Source organism: Carassius gibelio, chromosome A8 (genome assembly GCF_023724105.1).
Source record: "Carassius gibelio isolate Cgi1373 ecotype wild population from Czech Republic chromosome A8, carGib1.2-hapl.c, whole genome shotgun sequence".
Taxonomy (NCBI): Eukaryota; Metazoa; Chordata; class Actinopteri; order Cypriniformes; family Cyprinidae; genus Carassius; species Carassius gibelio.
In genome coordinates this window covers 5,266,307-5,293,031 of record NC_068378.1, presented here as the reverse complement: position 1 = coordinate 5,293,031, position 26,725 = coordinate 5,266,307, and the positions used below count along the sequence as shown (strand labels likewise).

Here is a 26,725-nt window from a genome sequence, read left to right as displayed (position 1 = left end):
AGTTGTATACAACCCTACCTTAATAGTAAAATAATATTTTTTAATCATACCCTTATTGGGGGCTGAGCCCCCCTAAAATCAAAATCTTAGAATCGCCCCTGGTCTGGCTCCTAAAGTTCTTTACTCAAAACAAAAAAACTCTGTCCTTAAATGTCAGGCAAGAGATAAATCCAAAGCAACACTCAAAAAGCAACAGAAGACAGATAAATTCTCTAACCAAAAATCCTTGGCCGCATCATACTCAAAAAGACTTTAGGACTGAACAAGAACAATAGTCAGTGAGGCATTTAAATAGGGTGGGCAATTAGGAAAGATTCAATACAGGTGTGCTACAAGTCTCTAATAAAGAGGTGATCTGGGGTTGAAAGTACGTCATCCATTGGTGAAACCAGGGAAACTCAGGCAGAACATTAAATACACACACACACACACACTCACACATTCACCATGTATAAACTAAACCCTTATCCCCGCCTGGCATCTTCGCAAATGAATAATTCAGAACACAGATAATCAGTCAATAACTTTCTTTCATACACAACTAAATAATTCACTCATCCACATCTGCATTTAGGTTAAGTATGTGTGTGTGTTTGTGGGTGAGACGGGTTTCATTTGTTATGGCAGCTCTATCTAATGAATGTATGTCTTTATGAAGCTATGAATACAATATATCCCATCATAAACATCTGCAGTGGCTTAGAATAGTTTGTTCTGAGAAAAGGTTGAACATAATTAGCATATGCCACTTGGTTTGATATATTGTTGTATTATATAGTATAATTATTTTAAAGTCATCTAGCATTAACCAATTCACCAATTCAACAGTAAATTAGAGGCTCATCAATTTTGAATCCACAACCTCATGCACCCAGAAATATATCCTTTTCACAAAGAAATACATTAAATACACTATATAGTACAGTGACCAAATGGAGTATAAACCAAAGCATGTCATGAAACTGTTCAATCCAGGTGTGTCCATTTCTGTCCTGCAGTTTAGCTCCAAAACACTTGCCTTAAAATGTCTAGCGATCCCCAAGATCATGATTAGCTGGTTCACGTGTGATTAATTGGCATCGTTTACATTTATTCATGTAGTCCAGACTCCAGAAACCAACAAAGGGGATGCTCACACAGAAATAAGTTTTGTATTTAAAAATGTGAGATGCAAGGCTGTGGTTTGGTGGGATAAAAAATAAGGTCTTAAGATTAACTGCTTTTAACTTGTTCTTTTGAAGCAAGTGTAATGGTCAAATTAAACTGTCTAGTGCAGGGATGCTCAATCCTGTTTCAAAAATGCCTCTTACTTGCAGAGTTCCTTTTTTTTTTAAACCCTGCTCCAACTCACCTGTAAAGGCACAGTGTTTGATAAGGGCTAGATCTGAACTCTGAAGGAAGGTAGAGATCCAGGAATAGGATTTGGCACCCATGGTCTAGGGCAGGGGTCTTCAAGCCTGTCCTGGATGCCCCCCCAGCACTGCACATTTTGTCTGTCTCCCTTATGGGACACATCCATTTCAGGTCTTGGAGTCTCTAATGAGCTGATGAGTTAAATCGGGTGTGTTATATGAGGGAGACATAGAAAATGTGCAGTGCTGTGAGGCTTTTAGGACTGATTTGAAACCCTCCGGGCTAGGGCATGTTTACATAAGAGAAACAATGGAAAAGCAGTGTAGTGGAATGCCAAAATATATTCTGTGAAAACAGCCCCCTAGATTATTTGGTGTAACCAAGATCTGTTTGCATTGTTCTTCTCTATTTCTGCCACAAACATATCAGCAGTGGGCTTAACTGGATAAGTTCAGGGTTGGGCAACTCTGGTCCTTGAGATCCACTCTCCTGCAGAGTTTAGCTCCAACCCTAATCAAACACACCTGCACAAGCTTGCCCAGGTGTGTTTGACTCAGATTGGAGTTAAGTTCTTCAGGACAGTGGACTTCGAGAGTTCCCTCCATGGAGATTATCAATTCAAATTGGAATGCATCCATAAATTGGGGGCTCGTCCAGGATTTGAACACAAAGGCTAACCCAAGGATCTCCAACCCTGCTCTGGAAAGCTACCATCCTGCAGAGTTCAGTTCCAACCCTGCTCCAACACACTTGTATTTAATTATCAAGTGGCCCTGAACACCTTGATCAGCTGGTTCAGGTGTGTCTGATTGGGGTTGGAGCTGAAATCTGCAGGACAGTAGCTCACCAAGAGCAGGGTTGGAGACCCCTGGGCTAACCTCTCACAAATAAAGTGTGAACCACCTCCCAGTGTTTTCCAACACTGGAATCACACCATCAGTACCCATTTTAAGCCCCTTTCACACTGCACGTCCGACACGGCATATTGCCGGAACATTGCCGGGTCGCCTTCTGTGTGAAAGCAACCACGTCCCGGGATTGATTCCGGCATTGAACCCGGGTCGGGGACCTAGTAACATTGCCGGGTTTGACCCGGGACGAGCGCTGTGTGAACAAAAGCCAGATCTAATGCCGTGTCGAAGTGATGACGCGCGTTGACCCGCGTTATCGCGTGACTCTTTTACCGGCTGTTTTGAAGAAAGATCAACGTTCGCTACAAAAGAAATATGTGCAAACTGTAATGAAGCAGAGATCAGTTAGTTCCTCACTTTCCGCGCTGACGCCAAGATCGTTTGCTTGCTTCAGTGAAAATATAACGTGCATAGTGTTTTCGACTCGTACATTACACGTCACGACCTGATGTCACGTTTCGTTACGGGATCTTTACCTTTCTTTACAGAATTCCCTTTTTAAGCACTAGTTAACTAAAATAATAGTTGACTATTGGTGACAAGCATGGTATTGTTGCCTTAATGCTGTATTAATTTGTCCTTAGGTTTCTTTTGTCCTCTGGTTTTAAGTAAGGAGTAACAGTCAACATTAATCATCATACAAATTCTGTTTCCCAAATAGTAATAGCCATGTGTATGCTTTAACTCTCTATTTAAATTTATGGCTTTAGACGATGTAATCATCAGGTCATATATATCTATTAGAACTATATGTAAACAATGAAGAGCGAGTGAAAAAAAAGAGAGAGAAAAAAAGCTTTTACAACCTCATTCTCATGAAAAACACTGATAAAGATCTGCACACTGAATGAAGTTACATGAAAGCCAGTGAATGGGTTTTAAATGAATAGTAAGGAGAGTGTCAGATTGTGTTGACATATGCATGTCAAATGTATTGGTGTGCTTAATTAGGGGTCTGGTGTGAATGCAGCTGTCTTTGAGGGCCAGCTGGGATTGAGTCTTTTGTTTCTGTGCTGTGGAAAATGAAAAGATGCTGAAAAGAAAGAGGAAGTGATGAGGAAGTTGAAAAGATGGGAGCTTTCTTTTGGCATGAGGACTTCGGATTAGCATTCTTCTGCTCCTTAAGCAACATCTCTACCGACCACTTGTCCACAGTGTTCCGGGTTCAACAAAAGTTCAGCTTTATGTACGGCATGCTTTGGTTCCACAATTTGTAAAAACAAGCAAAACATAATTGGCAGTATTGCACGTACAAAATGAGCCTATGGACAAAGCATTTAGGAGGGTTTAAAAACCTTAATGTAAAGTTTGTAATTTTGTTAATGTGCTTTTATTAATTAGTTCATACAAAACCGTGTGTTATTTGAGCTGTAAAGTTGTCTCAGTCATTTTTTAGCAGTTGAAGATGAACCTCTGTTGCATGTTATAAACGTCATGGCTGTGTTTTTTTGCTATGTAAAGTCTAGTTAAGGTTAAGGTGCGAGAGAGAGGCTGTTCTAAAGTACATTGTTTTATTTAATAGATTTTATCACCCTTAGCATAATTCCACTTTAGCATGTCAAATGTTGACCTTTTGTGATAACATTTGGAAAGTGTGTATTTTAACTAGCTGGTCAGCTGATATAATAATTTAATGATAGTTAAAGTTTTTTTTTTTTTTTAAAACGCATGAAAATATCTGAAAGCATAATTTTAAAAGGTCGTGCTTTTTTGAAGCTTTGATTGTTTACAGTGTGCAATATAACATGTGTTCATGTTTCGCGTGTAAAAAACAAAGTATTTTTCACACAATTCACCTATCTGTATACCGCTGTTTTCACTGTCATAAAAACGGGCTGATGACTTCTTTGTTCTACAAAGTCCCTCCTTCAGAAATACGTAACGAGTTCTGATTGTGTCAGCGGGTCTTGTGTTGTGATTCGACACCAGCTTAGCACACGTTACCCTCCCGGAAACACGATTGGGCTAGTTTTGAGAAACAAATGGGCATGATTTGTTTTGAAAACCTGGTAATCCTGATCTGAACGCACGTGCTTGAGATGTACTTATAATCACAGGAGCGTTTTTACTGACGAGATGCGCATGAAAATCCGCATTCGATTTTTTTGCACAGCCTACCATCTACTTAACAAAGCTAAACAGCGTTGCCCTTTGGGTAATAAGTAACAGAAACTGTTAAACGCACCAATTTAAATAATAAAATACACTTACCGGCTGTGGTCCATAAACAATGCCTTCTTCTATGTAGTCCAAACGGGTCGTTCGTTGTAGGCGAATTCTGTTAAATAAAATATCTCGCTTGGCATTGAACACTGAGCTTTATAATTTTGAAGATATTATTTATACTCTTACAACAAACATTACACACTACCTAAAGTTTGAAACATGAAATCATGAAGAACGGGACCTTTAATGTTTAAATTTCAAAATATAAATTATTCCTGTAATGCAAAGCTGTATTTTCAGCATCATTACTCAGTCTTCAGTGTCACGTGATCCTTCAGGCTATATGCTGAATCAGGCTAGGCGCAGCATTAATTTAAAAAACTGTCATGAAGGAGATATTTTTTTGTCCTTTCTGAATGGGAGTATTAATTTATTTTTTCTTTCTTTTTTTCTCAAGTAATTTAAATACAAGATAAATGCAAATGAGACAAACAAGATCAGTCTAACTTTGTTGTTTATTACCCATACTTTCAATCAAAGACTAACAAACATTCAAGCACAACCGTAATTACTAGTACATTTTTCTCTACTCCATACACACATTTAGTACTTTGGCCAACTGCTGACATCAAACAAACACAAATACAAACAAGCACACTCACACACACTACACTGGCAGCATCGAAATCAAGTTTTACCTTTCTTTTCTCCCAATAAACAAATAAAACGAATAAAATAAATTAAAAAGGCGACTTCCGAAAACCATGCACTAAATGCAACAAATAAATATTAACATCTAAATGAAAATACAGAAGCTCTCCCAATTAAAAAGCGAATACAGCCACAAAATGTGCCGTGAACACACACTCACACGACCTATACTGATCTAGCGATGTGACCTCATGGGGACCCTATCAGGACGCAGGTGAGTGTTTCTCGTGAGAACAAGAGTGTTGTTGCATTCATTAGACTGCTTTGCTGTACTGTGAGGCTGTTATGAGCTCGCAGATTTGATTCCATCCTCAAGTTATGCGACACTGCGGTTTGTTAGATGAGCATACGTCATGAGCGTCAGGATTACAGCCCTACCATCTGTTCTTAATGTGAGTCAAGGAAACACCAGTATTTATGAAATGGTCATGGCCTTTTATAATGCATCACCAGAAAATTGGAGACTGTTTGGCATATACTATTACATTTTTGCTAATGAGTATAATTAATAATTTCATCGAATTTCTTTTTATAAGGACTGTCACATTTGAAGGGTTTAACCTCATGTCCTTTCGAATCTCTAAGACTTTCTCTTCTGTGGAACACACAAAACAAAATAGTTCCCTCAAAAATGAAAACCTGCAGTCCCTTTACTCAACCTCAGGCCTCTTAAGATGTAGGTGACTTTTTTTATTCAGTAAAGGTCAGTAAAGAAGGTTTTCATCTGAAACCGTGGTTCTCATTGATTCGTAAAAAACAAGTCAACGGCTGCTATTACTTTGAGAGTAAAAAAAGCATTTACAGATAGCATAAAAGTAATACCCGTGGCTCCTGGCGATATATTGAGGTCTTATGAAGTGAAACAATCGGTTTGTGCAAGAAATTAAACATTATGTGAACATGCTCTTTGAGTCTACTGATAAAGTGGTAAATTACATTCAGTTTCTTGCACAGACCAACTGTTTCGCTTCATAAGACCTTAATATATAGTCAGGAGCTGCAAGTATTAATTATGTATTGTCTGTATATGCTTTTTAAAGTGACAGTTGCCATTGGCTTGCATTTTATGAATCACCAAGGACCATGGGTTCAGCTGAAAAATCTTCTTTACTGTTAAAAAGAGTAATCTACATCTTGAATGACCTCAGGCTGAGAAATGAACAGCAAATATTCGCTTTAGGTTGAACGATCCCTAGAAAATGAAGTGTGAACATTTATTTAGTGTTCCACAGAAGTTAAACAGGTTTGGGGCGACATGTGGATGAGTAAATAAGGGCAAATCTTTTCCTCTGTTTTAATAACGACATGCTCCAGACTGATTTCTAACATTACTAATAATGCTCTTACTTGTAAAGCATCTATAGGCATTATGGTCTCAGAAGGATCTTCTGCATTATTATGTTATGCTTGTTGTTAGAAAGCTGATCTTGAAGTTAGGTTCTTCTAATTTAGGTCATATTTTGTGAACAAATGATTCTATATCGTAGGCAAACACAGGTGATGAAGTACACAGGCGAACGCTTGGTGAGATCGGATGAATCCTAGCACTAAAGTGAGCCTGGTTCAGTTTCGGTTAAGTGAGTATTGGGACTGAACTCAGAGTCAGAACTGGGGTCCAGGAGGGCAAGGTTATCCTGGAGATCAGGTTCAAGATCAGGATCATTCTCGTCATTGCTTTCTGCGCTGTAGTCGACTTCCTCCAGGAACGCCGGCTCATCCTCTTCTAACACATAAGTGGTGGGACTGCAGGAAACACACACACGGCTGTCAGTTATTACACAACAGCTAAGTATATCGATACACATATAACAGAACAGTTAAAAACAGCCTACCTCATTTCTATTAACACCACTTTAATACTCACTCGTGTGAGATTTTGATCTTGTTTGGAAGGCAAACTCAATGCTCGATGTTGGGTGTTACTGTTAATAAGGCGAATTGCTAGGTGTTTCCCCCCCCCCCCCAGTTGTATTGCTCTCACACCTTTTGAATAATGACCTTCCATCTGCACTAACAGAGCAATCACACCAGCATTAGTTTTAAATGAACCCAACCTGCCAAGTGTAAACATGCCCCAAGCTTTGTGAACCAGTGTATATTTGCATTAGCATTGACTTTTTTTGTGGCGTTTTTGGCTTTATTGTAATATTAACATTAATATATTAACATTACTAATGACATATTGCAATATAAACACACAAGAAGCGAAATGGTGGAGAGAGGAAGGGTCCTCGACTCCCGAAGAGCAACTGCACTACAGTAGATGTATTTACAGAGAAACACAATTGGTTAAGTCTAAAGTGAAAATAAACCATTGAGAGAAAAACAGACGCGAGCCTGTATATTAGATACGTGCAGGTCTTAAAGTGACAGCAGACTAACAGTACTAAACATGCTGCCGCCTGACATTACAGGGATAGTTCACCCCACATTATTAACTCACTCTCATGTTGCTCCAAACCTGTATTCATTTTTTAGTCTTGTGCTGAACACAGAAGAAGATATTTTTTTAAAACGTAGGTAACTAAAACATTTTCTGGTTCCCATAGAAAAAAATAAAAATAAATAAATAAAAACTATTGAAGTCATTGTGGACCAACAACTGTTCAGTTACCCACATTCTTCAAATATGTTCAACAGAAGAAAGAAACTATTAGAGGGTTAAAACAGCAGTTTTTTTTCATTTTTGGCTGAAAAACAACAAATCACAAAGAAAAAAAAATCACTCACTGCTCTTGACTGAAGAACATTTGACTGTTACAGTTACTCTACGAATCAATGTATAATTTCTACAGAGAAGTGTATAAAGTGTTTTATTTTTACATTAGTTTATTCAGTTTCTTGAATGCTGCTGTACCTGAACAATAAAGCACTCTCTGTTTAATTTCTATATTGTGTATCTTATTCTTATTTTTTTAATAGCTGTACCGCTCAGACAACTTACAAAATAGTAAAAGCAACATGAAAAAAAAGAAAGAAAAAGTGATATGATATTTGTGCCAAATTGCTATTATTAAGCAATGCTAAGCAAAGGACAGTTGTGGCCAATTCATATGTGAAAATGATTCCTCATTCTCTTTAAATGTACATGGGTACATCTTCTACCATGAGTGTTTGAGAAATAAAAGCTACACTGCATCAGTTAGGGTTAAAAGAACTGTTACCTAACATACAACAATCCAAAAAAAATATTAATCACTGCAATAATGCTCCAATTCAAGAGGCTTTTTAGCAAATTGCAGTCTGTATATAATGTATAAAATTCCAAATCCAACACATATTCCCAGATTTTACTATGCTTGTTTGCTAGATTGTAAACAAATCAATATTCCTTCCTCTAGAAATAACCCAGGACCCCCATTCAACTCGGGACCTCTCATCATTCATGTAGAATGAGTTACGAGCCACAGTTTAATACTTTAGATTAAAGGGTTCTTCAAATCTCTAACCTGAACTCTGCGCTATGATAAATGACTGGTCAAAACACCAAAACCGACAAACGACTCCTGCAGGTTAGCGGTCGTAAATCTCATGTGGCGGCAGAGCAGGCATTTCTCTGCATGCCCATCTCTCGATGTCTCTCTCTCCTAACGCAATAACCTTACTAAGAGTGATGATGGTTTTATGGCTCTCTTGTTAAGCAGTTAAATGGTTTAATGTGTGGTCTGGTGGTTTGGCTGGTTTTAGTGGGTTTTTAATGGTTTTAATGGTGTGAGGGGAAGAAACTTGATCCGTGCGAGACGGGCCGAGGCGAGGGGGGGGTCAGACTCAAAGTGGATTAGCGGGCGTTTTGATCAGGTGATGATGATAATGAGCAGAGTGCTTCTCTCTTCACTGAAGTGCACTGAGCCCCATGTGACCGTCATCTCCTCAAGTGGTGCCGGCCATTAGAAGAGGCCTGCAAGATAGTGTGTGTGTGTGTGTGTGTGTGTGTGTGTGTGTTGTTATCCATTACATAAATACACAAGCTGGGAGGGGCCGAAGTACGTTCCCAAGAAGCTTCTAGACACCATGGACATCATGACTGTTATTGTTCTGAACATTAAAGGTTCTGAGCTGCTTAAAGGAACACTATACCTTTTTGGAAAATGGGCTCATTTTCCAACTCCCCTGAAGTTAAACAGTTGAGTTGGCGATGGCACTTTTAGCTTAGCTTAGCATAGATCACTGAATCGGATTAGACCGTTAGCATCTCGCTATAAAATGGCAAAAAAAGTTTTTACATTTTTACTATTTAAACTCGACTCGTCTGTGGTTACATCGTTTAATAAGAGCTACGGAAAATGAAAAGTTGTGTTTTTCTAGGTTGATATGGCTAGGAACTATACTCTCATTCTGGCGTAATAATCAAGGAACTTTGTTGCCATATCATGGGTGCAGCAGGTGCAGTGATATTACGCAGCGCCTGAAAATAGTCCCAGCTAGAACTGTGTAGTTACTAGGGATGTCAACGAATATTCTAAATTCGAAAATGTATTCGAATAGTAAAAAAAAAAGAATTTCGAAGGTGAAATTTAATATTCGAATAAAAATAAAAATGTGGAAAAAAACGCCCGCGGTAGTAGAGGCGTGGCTGTCTGCTTTGCGAGTGGGCGCACTAGCGCGCCTGAGCGTTCAGGGACAGGTCACAGGAGTCGCACTGTCTGGCACAGCATCATTGAAAGTTGACGCGTCTTCATGGAAAATGCCAGCAAGTGCAGAGCCCAACTCGACTGCAGCAGAGAAAGTGAGGTAAAATTGTTGACCCGCGAGACAAAGTTGTATGCAAGCTATTTAAGATACAGTTAGCATACACTAGCAACATGACGTCACATCTCAAAAATGTGCATCCAAATGAGCTTGGCATAATGTGTGGAACTCCAGCTAAACAGTCACGTCCTGACACTTAACGTTCCTTTGCATCGCCCGCCACAAGCTCTTTGTCTGCAACACGACATGAGGCCATAACTGATAAAAGCAAGTCAAGCAATGGAACCGAGGTTTGATTATTTATCGTTTCATGTCAACGAAAAGGTCCGTGTTTACCACAGCACAGCTCGCTCGGAGCATTCAATGTCAGTTCTATATGCTGTTAAACTTCAATTAATATTAATAATTATTTTATTAATAATAACAAAAACGAAGCCTGCTATATTTGGGACAACAGTCGCGACCTTAAATTGCTTGCACAAAAATGTGTTTGTTCATTTAAACCATTATGCGCAGAGAACGTGAGGGTGAGAGAGCGTGAGGTCTGCAGTCTTGGCCATTAGTTGATTTCCTTGTTTTTGTGTCGGTAATACGTTGTCATACATGTTTAAACTTAAATAGACTACCTATACAAGTAGTTATGTCTCTTTGTATTATTTTTTTTCCTGTTATTGACGTAATGAGCGTCTTTGACAACATGCGCAACCAAATGTTTGAATAGTTCGAATATTCGTGTGTTATTTAGAGGGAATATTCGAACGTCATTTTTGAGAAATTTTGACAGCCCTAGTAGTTACAGTGATAGCAGAGTTGCTGGGGACTATTTTATATTTATTATATAAATAAAGGTGAATGGTGTATTGTAATTCGATATGGCAGCTGTTGTGCCGGTTCATGTGACAGGACGTCCTGAGCAGGATACGGTCACTGTGCTGGTGCATGAGCTCGTACCTGGTGATGTTGGGCATGCTGCGGGTGTCGATCAGCTCGTTCTCCGTGTCCAGCAGATGGGAGTTGTGGTTGTGGAGCTCTAAGGGGGACGTGAAGCGTCTTAGCCTGAGCAGAGCCAAACAAAACTGAGCACCCATTTCCTCCAGCTCACTTGTACCGATCTGGAGCCCCTGCAAACACACACAGACCTGTTAAAAAGACCTATCTGTAAAGGATGACATCCGAGGTACATTTTAACAGAGGACGTCTGTGATTTCAGATTTCACATCCATATTTTCACATCACATATATACACACACACACACACACACAGTAAGTAAGTTTTGCCCTACAAAGAAATATAGCGTCTGTGATTTTTATGGTAGGTTTATTTTAACGTATAGAGACGGAATACCAACCAAGAAAGGTTAGAAATTGATTTGCATTTCAATGTGTGATAAAAGTTTTTGATCCCCAAGTAAAACATGACTTAGTACTTGGTGCAGAAACCCTTATATATATGGTCATTAGTGTTATCATACACAAAACTAAAACTTACATTAGATAGTTTTAATTTAATAAACTAAAAACATTACTTAACCAAAAATAAACAGCCAAAATAAACTCATTTCTGTAAGCATGAAGCTATCTTCACATATTGGACTAATCTGATCAGTCTGTGAAACTAAATAAAACAGTCTGTGCGTAACTCGGCTGATCTCGGATGCATACTGGACACCAAACTGGAAAGTACGTTCTCCATCTAGTGAAATCTATGAGTGGCAGGCTGCACAGCGCTTCCTCAAGCAAGGATACACAGGTGGTTTTTATCAGTCTCCTTGGAAGCGGAGTTGTGTTTACAACGCACTTCGTCGATTCACTTAAAGCACTAATCACTGCATTTGCCAAAAGTTTGTTATTAATGAAATGAAACCTTTGAAAGATCCTTTGAGTTTAGCTTGAGGGGCTTAGTAGCAAGTAAACTAGACACCCACAAGCTGATGTGTTTTCAGTCTGTGAGGTAAACAGCACTTACTGTACTGCTATTGCGCGGATCACACTTTCCACAATTCTCTGTACAGCTTTTCACAGAGATTGCTGACCTGGGGTTAATTATTGTTTTATCAACTATTATTTTAACCTGTCATGTCAGTCAGATGCGCTCCTCCAATTTTAGGATTAGACTTTTTTTATTCAGTAATGTAACAGACTGTAAATAATGAGAAAACAGAGAAGGTTTTGAGCTTATAGTGGCCATGTGAGCAAATATCTGGTGTCTCCAGGTATGCACACACTGTTATAGAACTATTGCATAAGCACAGCACTAATCTAGTTATTGTAAGTATAGTTATATTCACATGCTGGAAAGAAGAAAGAAGCTTCAGCCATGTTACTTGGACTCACTGAGACGCCATTATGTGTCCTACAGACAGGAGACTGAGTCACTATTACAGACCTGAGCCCACTGCATCTCTAACACACGGCCTATAGCGCCACCTACTGGTCACATTCATTAGGAAAACTGAAAACCTGGCAACATTAGATTCATTATTCATTACATTCATTATCATTATTTCAACAGTTAGTGAAACAATCACTTTTGATCATATAAATGAGTCAGTAAACTAGAAAACATCTCTTCAGCTCTTGCGAGACACTGGATTCTGTTGGTGTTGGGGTTTTTTTAGGTCACTGATTTGCAAAATATCAAACATGCAGCTACATTGAATGACATTGTTACCTTGCAAAATGCTAATGCTTCCTTTACAAATATTTGAAAGGCTCAATGAAACCGGTTATGCCACATATTAAAATTGCTCCATGCACTTTTCTATTTAACCGTCATAAGGAAAAACAAAAAAACAAATAAATAAAAACAAAACCAGATGTTGCATTTCTAAATGTTACATTCAATTTAGAACTGTACGCACAATTATTTTCGTGCAAAATTTGTTTCAGACTTTTCCCACCCTCAATTTTAGCATCATGAAACCATATATTGATTTTTGAACAATTATATTTGAATTTTTGAACAGCCATACATGGTTACACATAGATCATTTTAAGCACATAACCTATTCCAACTTGGGTCACTCAAAGTACAGCTTATTGGATCACAGGCTATATTTGAAGGTTTAGGGTAAAAGAATTCAAATATTACAATTTCACCTACTTTTCAAGATATGGGAACAGCTGATTTAAGAAAAGAAACAAATTATGCTAATAATAAATAAAATGTGTATTTTATATATATATATATATATATATATATATATACTCAGAGTGAGCAGAGCTGAATCTAGACAAAAATATGCTCAAAATGTTACATGTTTTGGTCACTGTGTTATTTCAGAGTTGAGGACTTCACGGTTTCATCATTTCACTGGTATAAGGATGCCGAGATGATTTTGGACAGGCTGTGTGTGTAATTCGTTTTACTTTATGAAGTCCAGTGATAAAGACAACGCTGTTTTTACTTGAAGGATTGTAGAGAAGCCTACAGCAACTGCTCCTGAACAAAACAACAACTGGTGAAAAGATAAACAAGCTTTTCTCATTACTTTTAACCCTGGGTTAAAAAATATTTTGGCTTGGCACTATTTGAATTGTACATCAAATCTGAATTACAGTGTCAAATGAATACAGCATGTATTGCTAACACTGTCTGGATGAACACTTACTGTATCTCAGCTGGCTGAATTTTATCACTAACCAAGCTGTTGTTCCAGCCAAGACCTTCTCATATCTTTAGATAACTTAACCATCTCACCCACACAGAGTGACCTTGATGTCACACTAGATAATGTTTATCTGCACCCTGCATATGGTTAAAACCGATTCGGTGTTAACAATTTTCATGTTTAAGTATATGTGTGGGTTTTTTTTTTTCTCCACAGCATTCACATAGGGTTACAATGTGGGTTTTTTTTTTGTTTGTTTTTTTATACTTGCTTAACAAAATGTTGGCTATTTTTTATGCCCCCCCCTCACCAAATTAAAATAATAACAATAATAACAATAATATATTATTATATTATAGTGCTGTTCATATAATTAGAATATCATCAAAAAGTTTATTTCACTAATTACATTAAAAAGAGAAACTTGTGTATTATATTCATTCATTAGACACAGACTGATATATTTCAAATTTTTATTTTTACTTTTAATTTTGATGATTATAACTGACAACTAAGGAAAATCCCAAATTCAGTATCTCAGAAAATTTAAATATAACTTAAGACCAATACAAAGAAAATATTTTTAGAAATCTTGGCCAACTAAAAGTATCAAAATGAAAAGTATGAGCATGTACAGCACTCAATACTTAGTTTGGACTCCTTTTTGTCTGAATTACTGCAGCAATGCGGCATGGCATAGAGTCGATCAGTCTGTGGCACTGCTCAGGTGTTATGAGAGCCCAGGTTGCTCTGATAGTGGCCTTCAGCTCTTCTGCATTCTTGGGTCTGGCATATCTCATCTTCCTCTTCACAATACCCCATAGATTTTCTATGGGGTTAAGGTCAGGCGAGTTTGCTGGCCAATTAAGAACAGGGATACCATGGTCCTTAAACCAGGTACTGGAAGCTTTGGTGCTGTGTGCAGGTGCAAGGTCCTGTTGGAAAATGAAATCTGCATCTACATAAAGTTGGTCAGCAGCAGGAAACATAAAGTGCTCTAAAACTTCCTGGTATACGGCTGCATTGACCTTTGACCTCAGAAAACACAGAATGGGAAATCTGAATGGGTTTTGTTTCACAATCCTCTCCAGGGTGCGGTTATCCCTATTGCTTTTACACTTTTTTCTTCCACATCTTTTCCTTCCCTTCTCCTCTCTATTAATGTGCTTGGACACAGAGCTCTGTGAACAGCCATCCTCTTTTGCAATGACCTTTTGTGTCTTGCCCTCCTTGTGCAAGGTGTAAATGCTCGTCTTTTGGACAACTGTCAGGTCAGCCGTCTTCCCCATGATTGTGTGTCCTACAGAACTAGACTGAGAGACCATTTAAAGGCCTTTGCAGGTGTTTTGAGTTAATTAGCTGATTAGAGTGTGGCACCAGGTGTCTTCAATATTGAACCGTTTCTGAGATACTGAATTTGGGATTTTACTTAGTTGTCGAGTATAATTATAAAAATTAAAAGAAATAAACATTTGAAATTTATCAGTCTGTGTGTAATGAATGAATATACAATAATATTTTTTCTGATATTTTAACTATATGACCAGCACCTGTATATAGTAATGCAGTTTTTAACAATTATATTTTCATTTCATTGCATTAAGAAAAAAATAATAATATGAAAAACTGATTTTGTCCATTCATCATTTTTCTAACTGATGACTCAAAGACTACCAAAATGAATTCTTAAAATTTCAGCAACACTTCTAGGTTGGCCAAAAAGACAACGTTAACATAGTTTCAACAGAATTCACAACTATGTTTAACAAATCACATAATACTACATGATGTTAGCAATCGAGTCATATAAAAGACCTTCACTGGCCTGACTGGGAAATAAACTGACCTGAAACCCTCTGACACTGACCCTGGGCCATCACTGGACCCGGAGTTATGCTCATTAAACACACTTTCTCATGGCACCCATGACGTCAGATCTGTGAATGTTGACTGTTTCCTGCCCCTGCTCTGAACATCAAATAACTGGTGATCTATATGCTGTGTGTGCTTTTGTTCTTTATCTTCAGTTGTCTTTGAAACCTGATATTCTTGGTAATTTTCAGCAGAATTAAGATTTTTAAAAACTTCTAAATATTACTGATAAAAAGAAAGCTTTTTGTTGTTGTAGCCCCCCCCTCACCTTGTATTTGCCCTGGTCGCAGCCGCACAGCGTGCTCTCCATGGTGTAGCTGCGCTGCACTCCGATCTCTCTCCACACCACCACACGCGCCGTGGCCTCTTTGGAGCGTTCGACTACAAAACTGCAGCTGGACAGACTGAACACTGGAGCCATCTGAGACAGCAGCTTCGGCAGAGTCTAAAACACATGACACACAACGAGCAGCTTCAACTTCAAATAGATTTCAGAAAGCTCATTTACTTGGCAAGATCAACACTAATAAAGAGTAATAATCATTTTCTAATATCTCTTGGAGCCTTAGAATTAAACAAACTGTTTATACTGCTGTACTTTTAAAAGCACTTTATAAATATAGCACATTATACAATACAAATTATGCCAAGGCAGCTTCATAAAAATAAACTGGAAAGAGCAGAATCAATAATGGAAACTCAACTATGGAGACAGTTCATACTGTGCTGAAAAGCAGCTCTTAAAAGAAAATAGTTTCATTATTTAGCTTTAGTTAGTTGGGTGTTCAGTGTTAATAAATCATATTTCAATCGTGATCACAAATTCTGCTCTTCTCGATTATTAAACATAATCGTCTGCAATATTTGCCTTATATTTGGTTATTTATCCTGAAAACGTGTCATTTTAATCCAATTCATGGTTGCAGATGACTGATGTTAAGAGTTTAAAATCCCCCAATCAGCTTTTTTCTTAAACCAATACATTTTCCACCCATTGGTTTAATTAAAGTGCCCCTATCACGGCTCATATTTTGGTTTTGGCAGTCCCCAACAACAGGTTGAAATTGAATGCAAGGTCAAAAAACACTTATTATCTTAAAATATGCATTTATTTTTACCTTACTTGCTCAATGACTCCCAAACAATTCGCTCAAAGATTCATTTTTCCAAATCTCTTATTTGTGTGACGCCAATCTGCGGTGATTGATCTCATTTTCATCTCATGGTGACTGTAATGTCTGATAAAGAAGTGTTTGTGAGCTCAGTGCTGCTTTGTTTACAGTGTTACCGTGGAAACTGCTATTTTACAGTTCTAAAAGCAACACCTAATGGCAAAAGCCCTATTCGGACAGGACTAGTTTTACAGGGGGTCGTTAGAGAAATCTGCGTTTCACAGACGTACTTGGTGATTTTAATCCCGGCCGAATCTGCCACGTCTGTGTTTTTCTCACAGAACCTCTGTGATAATTCCAGAGCAAATTACCTACCGTTTTTCAGCAAACTCAGTGATCCTCTGAGAAAACGAATCCCGTCCGAATGCGAATGTCTGTGATTGCCGGTGATATTTTATTTCACAACGCGTTTCCTTGTGTGTTTTGGCCAACGTGAATTACCATAGATGATCTTACCGCGCGGATGTTTTATATATTTGCTTAGCGGCAAATAAATAATAATAAAAAAATAATACAAATAATAAAATCAAGAGCAAGATCGTGTAAACTGTTAATACCGGCTACTGTAATATCAGCATCAGGTAAGATTACTCACGATCATTTATGTACTCAGTTACATAATGTTTTAATTACATTTAATTAAGAAAAAGAAAAAAGAAAAACAAGTTAAACTAAAGGAACCACACATTAACATGGTTTTGCTATACTAGCCATTTAGTATTTATTGTGTAATAATACTAAGGCCATCATTCTGAATGAATTAAATGCACGCATACAGAGCGCGTGATCTCTGTGACGCCCAGATGCACAATCAGACCCTCCCACATCTGTAATAAACACAGAGATACTAGTCCCGTACGAATTGGTACATGAAAATCACAGACGTCAGGTGGTAAGAATCGAAACTTTAGTTACTTTTTAGTTTAGAAAACTAGTCCCGTCCGAATAGTGCTAAAGAGTGAATTAGGATTTTTTAATCCAGACCAAAGGGAGAAGACCAACAAGTGGGCGGGAAATAACTTCGCCCTGGGGTTCGTTCTAAAAACGACTCGTTTAAGTGATTCAGAGTCGACTCTTTCTTCTGAGAGACAATAACTTTATACATGGTGCATGTAAACTTGAGTAGTCAAAAAAAGCAATTTTTGAAGGTTTGTTTTCATAAATCATCTGGATGGACCGGGAATGATCTTTGTATACTGTAAATGTAAGATTATGTCTACATAACAGCGTGTTACCCTGTATCCAAGGTCCTCCTGGAGGTCACAGGTGCTGGTGTTGACATTGGTCTGCCACACAGTCTCCTTAATACTACAGCCGTACATGAAAACATTCTTCTTCCGTGAATGGCCGTGATAGTCGCAGAACACCTAAACACACACACAGTTGAGAGGCTAACGCTCTGCTGGTGTCATTAAACCATTCTCTCATACACAGCGTGATGCTCTCTCACCAGTGGAGTTCTTCCTGTAGCTCTGAGGTACTGCAGGAGACTCTTGGCGTGGTAGATGGTGGGGTGCAGCTCAGCATTGGGGCTCTGCCACTGTCTGTTCAGATCCTCCCCACTCAGAGAACAACGATGACTGAAGAGTGGAAACAGAAGAGTGGAAATATGCGATTACAGATAAACTGTGTGAAGAATGACTGATGATTCATATCTTTTACACATAAGCTTTTAAGGCTTCAACGTGGCTATAACATTGTTTTTAAAAGCTGAATTTGGGCAATATTTACACACACAGTTCAAAGTTGACATGAATGCATTTACACAACCATTAGAATTGTTAGAACCAACATAGAACATGGAGGGGATTTGTTTTGTTTGTTGACATACTTTCCATTGATGACGCCATCAGGGTTGAGCATGGGGATGATTTTGAAGATATAGCTCCCTCGTAGACTTTGGGCTTGAGGACTGCAGCTCATGAGAAACTCTAGAGTGCCTTTCATCACCCAGCTAGAGTTAGTCTCTCCAGGATGCACCCGCGCAGACAGAAACACCACTGGACGGCTTCCTAAAAACATATACATTACAGCATAGCTAAGCATGCCACACCTTTTAACAGAGGCTGAAATCACAATCTGACAATTTGCATGAAAGAATGGATGGATGGGAGAGTGCCTGAGAGAGAGAATGCACAGGTGCGTGAAAGAATGGATGAGAGAGTGCTTTAATGATCGAATGCGCAGGTGCATGCAAGAATGCATCGGAGAGTGCTTGAATGAGTGCATACGCAGGCCATTCAAGAACAGTGTATGTGAATGCATTCATGCTAGGGTGTATGCTAGAATACATGCTTGAGTGTATGAGAGGCTGAAATGACATTAGTACTAGGAACCCTGTGGATGAAAGAGTATGAGAGCATGCAAGAATTATTGGGAACATCCATGTGAGTGTGCATAAAAGACGAGTTTTTATGAAAAAGAGTAGTCTGAAAGAGCATTTCAGAGTGCATGGCAGCATGCTTGAGTCTGTGCATGTGACAGTGCATGCAAAAGTACACAACAGTGTAGAGGAGAAAGTGTGTGCTTGGAATTGTGCATGCAAGAGTGGATAGGAGAGTGTACTTTAGAAAATGCACTCGAGAACGTCCGCGAAAGGGCAAGAGAACATATGTATGTGTTCATTGTGTTCATTCAGAGTGCATGGAAGCGTGAATGCAAGAGTGTTCATTATAAAGAGTGATTTAAGTGTGTGTGTGTGTGTGTGTGTGTGTGTGTGTGTGTGTGTGTGAAAGGGTATCAGAACGTATGTAAATGCTCTTCAGTGAGTTCCTGTGAGAGGGCATGAAAGATTGCAAAAATGTATTAACTAGAAAGAATGCATAGGAGCATGCATGTGAAAGTGCATTCATTAAACAGTGCATGACACATTGCATGGCAGTGTAAATGTAGAATTTTCATCAGAAAGAGTGCATGAGAGCAGGCGGCTTGTGAGTTTGAATGTGTAAGTGCATGTACTGTATGCATGAGGATGCACGTGAAAGTTCCTGTGAGTGTTCATGATGATGTATGTGAAAATTTATGTATGCATGCATGTGAATGTATGAAAAGTGTTAATGAGCATGAGTGCATGGGAGCGTGCATGAGGACACGTGAGTGTTCATGGAAGTGGATGCATGTGAGCGTGCATGACATGTTAATGTTAGCATGATAGCCTGCATGAGGACCCATGTGAGAGCATTCAATTGAGTGTTCAGGAAAGCAAGTACATACGAGTGTGTACACAAGAATGCATGAGAATATACATATGAGAGTAAGTGTGATTAAGAGGGCATGCTGTTTCTTAACAAATGGATTGATAAGCCTTCCTGCTATGGCTGGAAGTTTATCAGAGATGTTCTTGTGTGCGTGATACATACTGAACTGGCTGATGTGGTCATTGCTGGAGGATTCTGGCATGGCTGTGATGGTGAGCAGGGGACAGCTGTTTCCTCCCAGCGTTTCACACAGATCATCCTGTCTGTAGTAGATCTGAGCAGTACGCAAAGCACTCAACTTCTGCAGATGCATCTAAAAGATAGAGGGAAAAAAAAAATCAAACAAAATCCTACTTTGCAGCGTGCAAGATTAGGATGTTGATAATATCATGGTATATAAAATAAAAATATAAAATGGCATATTCACTCTTATGGTATCCAATTTTTGAAGCATTCTTACTGGGCTAACATTGTCACTCTAAACAAGCTGTGCACTAAACTGCAAGTCCATAGCTTCAACAGAAATACTTAATATTAAGGTAAAAATTAGTTACAGTACATCTACAGTCTATATAGGACACAGCTGTACGCACTCAAACTGGTATATTAACAGGCTTCTAGTCAAGACGCGTTCAGGTATTAGTGCACATCAGATGCATCAATTTAGTGAGGGTACATTTGTATAGTACCTTCAGCATTGAGTAGGTGTATGGGTAATGGTAGGCAAAGTAGCAGACATCATCTTTATGCTGAAAGGTCACAGTGAAGGTCATAGTGAAGTAGGATTTGCCCTTTTGACCCCCGGCTGCAATGGAGCTTCGTGAGAAATGATTCCTGGGTAGACGGGAATAGAGGTCAACTTAACTGCATTTCAAATGCATGATAACCCACAAATCTATTTATTTTTAAAGACTAAAAATATAATAGCAAGGAGTTATCAGACAACATTATGGTTCTTACTTGTAGTAACAGATGTCTGATCCTGTTCTAACCCAATGAGGGCTGCCGTTGATAGCGTCCTGTACAGAGTACATCAGCACTTGCATACCTGTCGTACAATAGACAGAAATCAGAAATCTGACAAACATACTCTCTGAAGTTGAAGTTGGCTAGAGATGGGCTGACCAAGAACATGCAAAAAGTGGAATATGGTAATACACCTAAACATACTCTACGTTAATATGTGCACACAATGGCTTTTAGCTCTAGCATGATACATGATACATGATACTTTAGAACTAGGTTACGCAATAATCCAGGTTAATGGCACAGACATTTGAACGTAACTATATGTGTTTGTGCACCTGAGTAGAGTCAGTTTCTGACCTAATGCTTGAAATGACCCACCATAATTGAATTGGCTGTTGGACTTCTCACAGTTGATTATGTTGAATCGATAACGAACTCCAGGACGCATATTGCCCACCTCGAAATAGAACCACTGGTGATAGTGATTACTATTGATATCAGAGTTCAAGATCAAGTCATACTCAAACCTGCCGATAGAAACAGGCAATACAAGGAAATGAAAACAAAACAAAACAAACAAATGGCTATACAACCAAAAAAAAAACTCATTCTTTAATTTTACACATACTTTCTGACTTGTATAGCTTTCCGTAGGTTTCCAGACTCAAACTTAGAGTTGAACTTCAGAGACTCCCCGTTGTCAATGACTGGACAACTGAAAGAACATGTTTACATTGAAGATTCATGCGTTTCGAATAACTCAGAAATACAAAAGACAAGAGCCTGGGTGTGCCGGAAACTATATATATATATGTATTTCCCACTTTTTTTTTTAATTCATTGTTCTATTTCTATCAAACAAATTAATAATAAAAAAGAAAAGAAAAGTGGCCTTATTGTCACCAGTTAGTGTTTGGCCGATATATTAAAGAGGATATGATTAATTAGTATTGTTTCACATTGTGTAAAATACAGCTCCATGATAGCAAATGGTCGTTCATTCCAAATAAAAAAAAGTAAATAAACGGTAAAAAAATAATAAATAAAAACATTAAAATGTAAAATAATAATAATAAAATAAAAACTGCAACAACAGTTATTTTTATGATTACCGTATTTTTCGGACTATAATGCGCACCTGAGTATAAGTCTCATCAGTCCAAAAATACGTCATGATGAGGAAAAAAACATATATAAGTCGCACTGGACTATAAGTTGCATTTATTTAGAACCAAGAGAAATCATTACCGTCTCCAGCAGCGAGAAATCATTACCGTCTCCTGCCCTCTCGCGGCTGGAGACGGTAATGATTTCTCTTGATTCATTCCTCTCGGTTCATGTCAAATTAATTTTGTTAAATAAGTTGGACCTGACTATAAGTCGCAGGACCAGCCAAACTATGAAAAAAAGTGCGACTTTTAGTCCGGAAAATACGGTAATATAATTGAGTTTCACATGACTATAAAAATATAAAATTCTTACAATAAAAATGATCTTATCTATATTTCATAAAAATACCTTTCATTACTTTTATTTGATTATATTTGATTTATGAATCAGTTTTCCATAAAAACAGTGTAATGTATGTTGTTACAAAATTATATATTAAAAAACTGCAATAAAAATACTTGACTGCCCTTAATGTTAGTTTTTCTATTTTTATTAAAGGGTTCATATGATGCGATTTCAATGATCCCTAAAGTTGCAAAGACTAAAGTCTCAAACCCATTCTTTATCAAAGTTAAGACTCATCCATGCCCCCCTAAAACGGCTCTTTCTAACACCCCCCCCCACACGTCTACGTCACGATGCTGGAAGATTTGCCTAACACCCCCCAAATGTTCACGTAAAAGAAAGAAGGCGTAACTTTGATTCTCGCTGTAGAGTTGTTGCCGCTGTTTGGTTTTCCAAAAGAGGACACAACAATAAATCAGTGGTTAAGGTGTATTTACGACACTGTTCCAGAACAGTTCAACCCAAATATGCGTGTGCAATGCATTTAACAGAGGACTGTTCCCTGAACCTACAATGCCGTCTGCTCTGACTCACAGGCTGTAAGTATGTTTTCATCTTTAAAGAATTTGCCACAATGATACAAACATGAGTTTTGAGCAGTGTAGAGTAGAGCTTGTTGTTTGTCGTTTCTCTGATCACAAATGCAGACATGGTTTTATGTTTACACTGCACGATACGCAACGCAATGCATAAAAAGACAGTATAACTCATTATAATCAGTGTTTTAAGCTGCATAACATTTCCGTCACACGCTTTAGGAATTCGGCCAATCACAACGCACTGGATAGCTGGCCAATCAGAGCACAGCTCACTTTTCAGACCGACAAGCTTTGTAAAAATTTACACGTTTCAGAAAGGCAGAGCATAGAGGAACAATAATGTACAATATGTGGAAAACCAAATAAACACATTGCATTAGACCAAATACACCAAATAATGTTATTTTTAGCAGCATCATATAACCCCTTTAAATATTTGCTTGGCTATCTCTAAGCCCACTTGAATTTGTTTAGCTCATCCTAGCAGGACAGTTTCCTTCTGCTTCAGACTCTCCTCTTGTGCACACTGACCTCTGATTGTCTAAGTCATATACGACTTTATCGAGGATGTCACTGGAATGAATGAGCCTCTCGATGTCTTGGAAAATCTTTGTTCTGTTGAAAAATAATGTCTTGAGTGAATAATAGATTTTGTCAACTTACATTTTGTCAACTTACTTTCAACCATAGAGCACAAAATGAGATATTCTTATAAACCTTTTTTCTATACAAAGCATAAAGTGACCTGGAGCTGTCTATAACTTACTTGTTTTGGTCTGACTATCACACAAAACACTTCAGAAGATTGAAAATATAGGTATGTGGACAACTTTGATGCTTTTATGCAAGATTTTCAGCAAACTGTCATTTTTATGTGAACTATTCCTTTAACATTTCAAGTACAGTATTTCAAAGCAAAAAAGGTAGTAAACCATTTGTGTAGTACCTCTGCACACCATAAACCCTCTCTAGAATGGGCTCGCGGAGGTTGAGAGCCACATGCCCAAAGTAATCAGGGTAAGCCACTTCTGTGTAGGCGGGAACTGAGCGGGTGCTCTTCACCATCTCCAAGTAAAGGTCAGGGTCGTGCAGCGGCAGCAGTGCTGCGGTGTCTGGCACTTCCAGCACGGCTTGCTCCCCGCCCTCCTCCTGAGACCCATCCACACCACCATCTACAACCAGACGGCCCAAACTACAGACCAGATCGGGGTCCGCCGTGTCCTCTGGCCTTTTTGATATGGAAATGCTGTCCAGTTCCAGAGGAGACTCATCTGCCTTGGGCGTCAGAAGGTCCTCTCGCAGCGCACGTCTGTTTTGAGGCCCCAAGGAGCTCGGTGTGGTGGGAATGATGATGGGACGATGATGCTCTGAGTTAACACTTGATGGAGGGATGACAGATCCGGGGCTTTCAAAGTCATCATCCTGAAAACAAAACAGAAAGTGATCATCCTTGACGATTAAGAGATGGACAGTCACGTTACAAAAGTTAAGCTATTTTTTTGTGACTGCTATTTTGCAATCAATGGGATTTTTATTGCCTTATTATCATTTAATCAGAAGCGTCCTCACCTCAAATAGTTCACTGAATTCCCGACAGAAATACTCGTAGGCTCTGAGCTCATCGAACGGACGAGTATTCACCTGTATGGGCTGCAGTTTCTTGATATCTGTCTCTATGTCATCATCATTCTGCAGTGCATAACAAACATCAATTATAAAATCAGTGTTTTGATTGCTCTTTTACAAATAATGTGAACCACATTCAGGCCTGTAAGTACAAACAGCAAATCATTGTATAGGACTGTGTAAACACCGAATGATAGAATAAACGTTTCTGGCTTGGAAGTACCAACATTACTAAATACTGATATAAAAATATATTAAAGATAAAAATGACAAAGGCACATTATAAAATGACTTATAGGTTTTTTAATTAATTAGTCAACTAATACTAATACACTGCATTTGTACTGTACTTCACAAGACATGCCTAAAATTATTGTTGCTTAAATACAATTATATCATTAAATTATAATATTAAGCTATTCAAATTTTATTATTATATTATTTAAAATTGGGGTGAAAATATCAATTTACATATATTTGATTTATTTTTAATTATTTTAAAATATTTTTTCATGTAGTATTCATGAATATGCTGCTTCACAGATCGTTACATATACTCCAAGAGATAGATAAAAATTAAATTTTTATTATTAAGCTATCAAATTGTATTGTAAAGACTGAGAGCCTTTTCCAGCGGTGCGGTATTTTAGGGATAACAGCACTCATGGCGGACACCCAAATCTACTATAATTTTATAAATAATACTGTTTCTGTGTCACAGAATGTGGTTTTAAGAGTTTTAGGCAGGGATGTAGTTGTTTATACTTCAAGGGCTCTATTTTAACGATCTAAACACAAAGTGTAAAGCGCAGGAGCAGGTGCACTCAGGGCGTGTCCAAATCCACTTTTGCCATTTTAACGACAGAAAAATGGTTGGTGCGCCCGGGCGCATGGTCTAAACCATTGTTCCTATTCTCTTAATGAGTAATAGGTGTTTTTTGGGCGTAACGTGCAATAAATCAATCAGAGTCTCATCTTCCATTCCCTTTAAGAGCCAGTTGCGCTTGTGTCATGATGGATTTGCTATTTACTTTGCAGAATTTGACAAGCGCAAAGACACACACACACACACACATATATATATATATATATATATATATATATATATATATATATATGTTTAATTAGCCTACAAAAAAATTCTTATGCATTGCAATCCTTAAATCCTTTTTATATTTGGCATGTTTGTGTGCTGCTGTGCGTAACAGACCCGCCTATACTAACACGCTCTTTAAATAACAAAGAAAAAACATTGTGCCAGACTTTAGACCAGGTCTGAGTTGGTCTATGGCGCAGTCTATTTTCAGCTCCTTAAAATAGCAATGCACCAGCAATGCGCCTGAACACACCTCTTTTTTAGACCAGCACAAATGAGCACAAATGCATTTGCTAATTAAACGACGTGGCGCTGGATGGGAAAATGCCCTGGACAGAAACTAGCAAACACACTTGCACTGCGCCTTGCCTCGCATTGCGCCAGGTGTATTATAGGGCCCCAAGTATGTGGTTTGTTAATAAACATTAGCCTGACCACATCAGACTTCATACTCTGGCCCAATTTCAGATCGCAAAAAATCTCCCAGATTTCCTCTGGCTCCAAACCAACCATCCAATCAACGAACAGAGGGCAGCTGAGGGCCGTGACGTAGACGCTAAGCACCGAATTCGATTGTAGTTTAGGTTAGGGAAATTGAAAACGACAGCGGACATGGAGACATGGGATGCTATTCACTCTGTTGTGCATAATATTCCCGGCATTTGCCAAATGAAGCCCAAACAAGAAGAGTGTTTGTTTCACATTTTGAATGGAGGTGTTGTTGTGGCCCTACTCCCAACAGGTTTTGGGAAAAGTTTAATTTATCAACGGTTAGCGATCGTCAGCAAGAAACCGGGGAGGCCAAAACCCGGCAAGGTGATCATTTTAATTGTGCCCCCCTGGTTGCTCTCACGGAGGATCAGGTTAAGGAGGCAGTAAAACTCGCTCAATGGTTTTGTTTTCGCAGCATTCCTGTGTTTACAGTGGAAGTTTGAGGCGGCTGAGCCAGCGCATAACATACATTATAACCAGACGTTAAGTGATCGGCTTACGAGTAATCAATGATTTTAAACTTCAGACAAGAACCCACCCCCCACGAGAAAGTAAACGCTTGTCAATTATGACCTTCCTGTTTGGTATTATTACACTAAATAAAGATAACGTCTATTTGAAAATTTGCTCACAAAATTGTTGGGCTTATGAGCTCCAGGGCGTCAGCGGTAGTTCAGCGCTCATGAACCCGCTGAGAGCAGCCTCAGCTCGGCCAGATCTTATGGAATTTGCTGCTGGGTCTGATGTCTCTATAGTGGTTAAACATGAGATATCATTTGTTTTTGGTAATTCTAATGGGCAAGCTA

General features: G+C 38.5%; 1 protein-coding gene across 3 annotated transcripts in view; it reads right to left on the bottom strand.

Annotated features, from left to right (window-relative positions):
* Positions 1 to 4,927: 4,927 nt before the first annotated feature.
* Positions 4,928 to 26,725, bottom strand: part of agtpbp1 (ATP/GTP binding carboxypeptidase 1) — a 38,826-nt gene continuing 17,028 nt past the window's right edge. For all 3 annotated transcript variants that reach the window (XM_052603590.1, XM_052603589.1, XM_052603591.1), the window contains 14 exons: positions 24,275 to 24,394; positions 23,652 to 24,127; positions 23,237 to 23,320; positions 21,280 to 21,366; positions 21,030 to 21,178; positions 20,643 to 20,730; positions 20,372 to 20,516; positions 19,845 to 19,995; positions 18,317 to 18,497; positions 17,936 to 18,065; positions 17,721 to 17,852; positions 15,582 to 15,758; positions 10,782 to 10,951; positions 4,928 to 6,884 (listed from right to left, as the gene is read on the bottom strand). In XM_052603590.1, the coding sequence (XP_052459550.1) occupies positions 6,689 to 6,884; positions 10,782 to 10,951; positions 15,582 to 15,758; positions 17,721 to 17,852; positions 17,936 to 18,065; positions 18,317 to 18,497; positions 19,845 to 19,995; positions 20,372 to 20,516; positions 20,643 to 20,730; positions 21,030 to 21,178; positions 21,280 to 21,366; positions 23,237 to 23,320; positions 23,652 to 24,127; positions 24,275 to 24,394 (2,286 nt within the window). In that variant the 3' untranslated portion in view covers positions 4,928 to 6,688. The remainder of the gene's footprint in view (positions 6,885 to 10,781; positions 10,952 to 15,581; positions 15,759 to 17,720; positions 17,853 to 17,935; positions 18,066 to 18,316; positions 18,498 to 19,844; positions 19,996 to 20,371; positions 20,517 to 20,642; positions 20,731 to 21,029; positions 21,179 to 21,279; positions 21,367 to 23,236; positions 23,321 to 23,651; positions 24,128 to 24,274; positions 24,395 to 26,725) is intronic.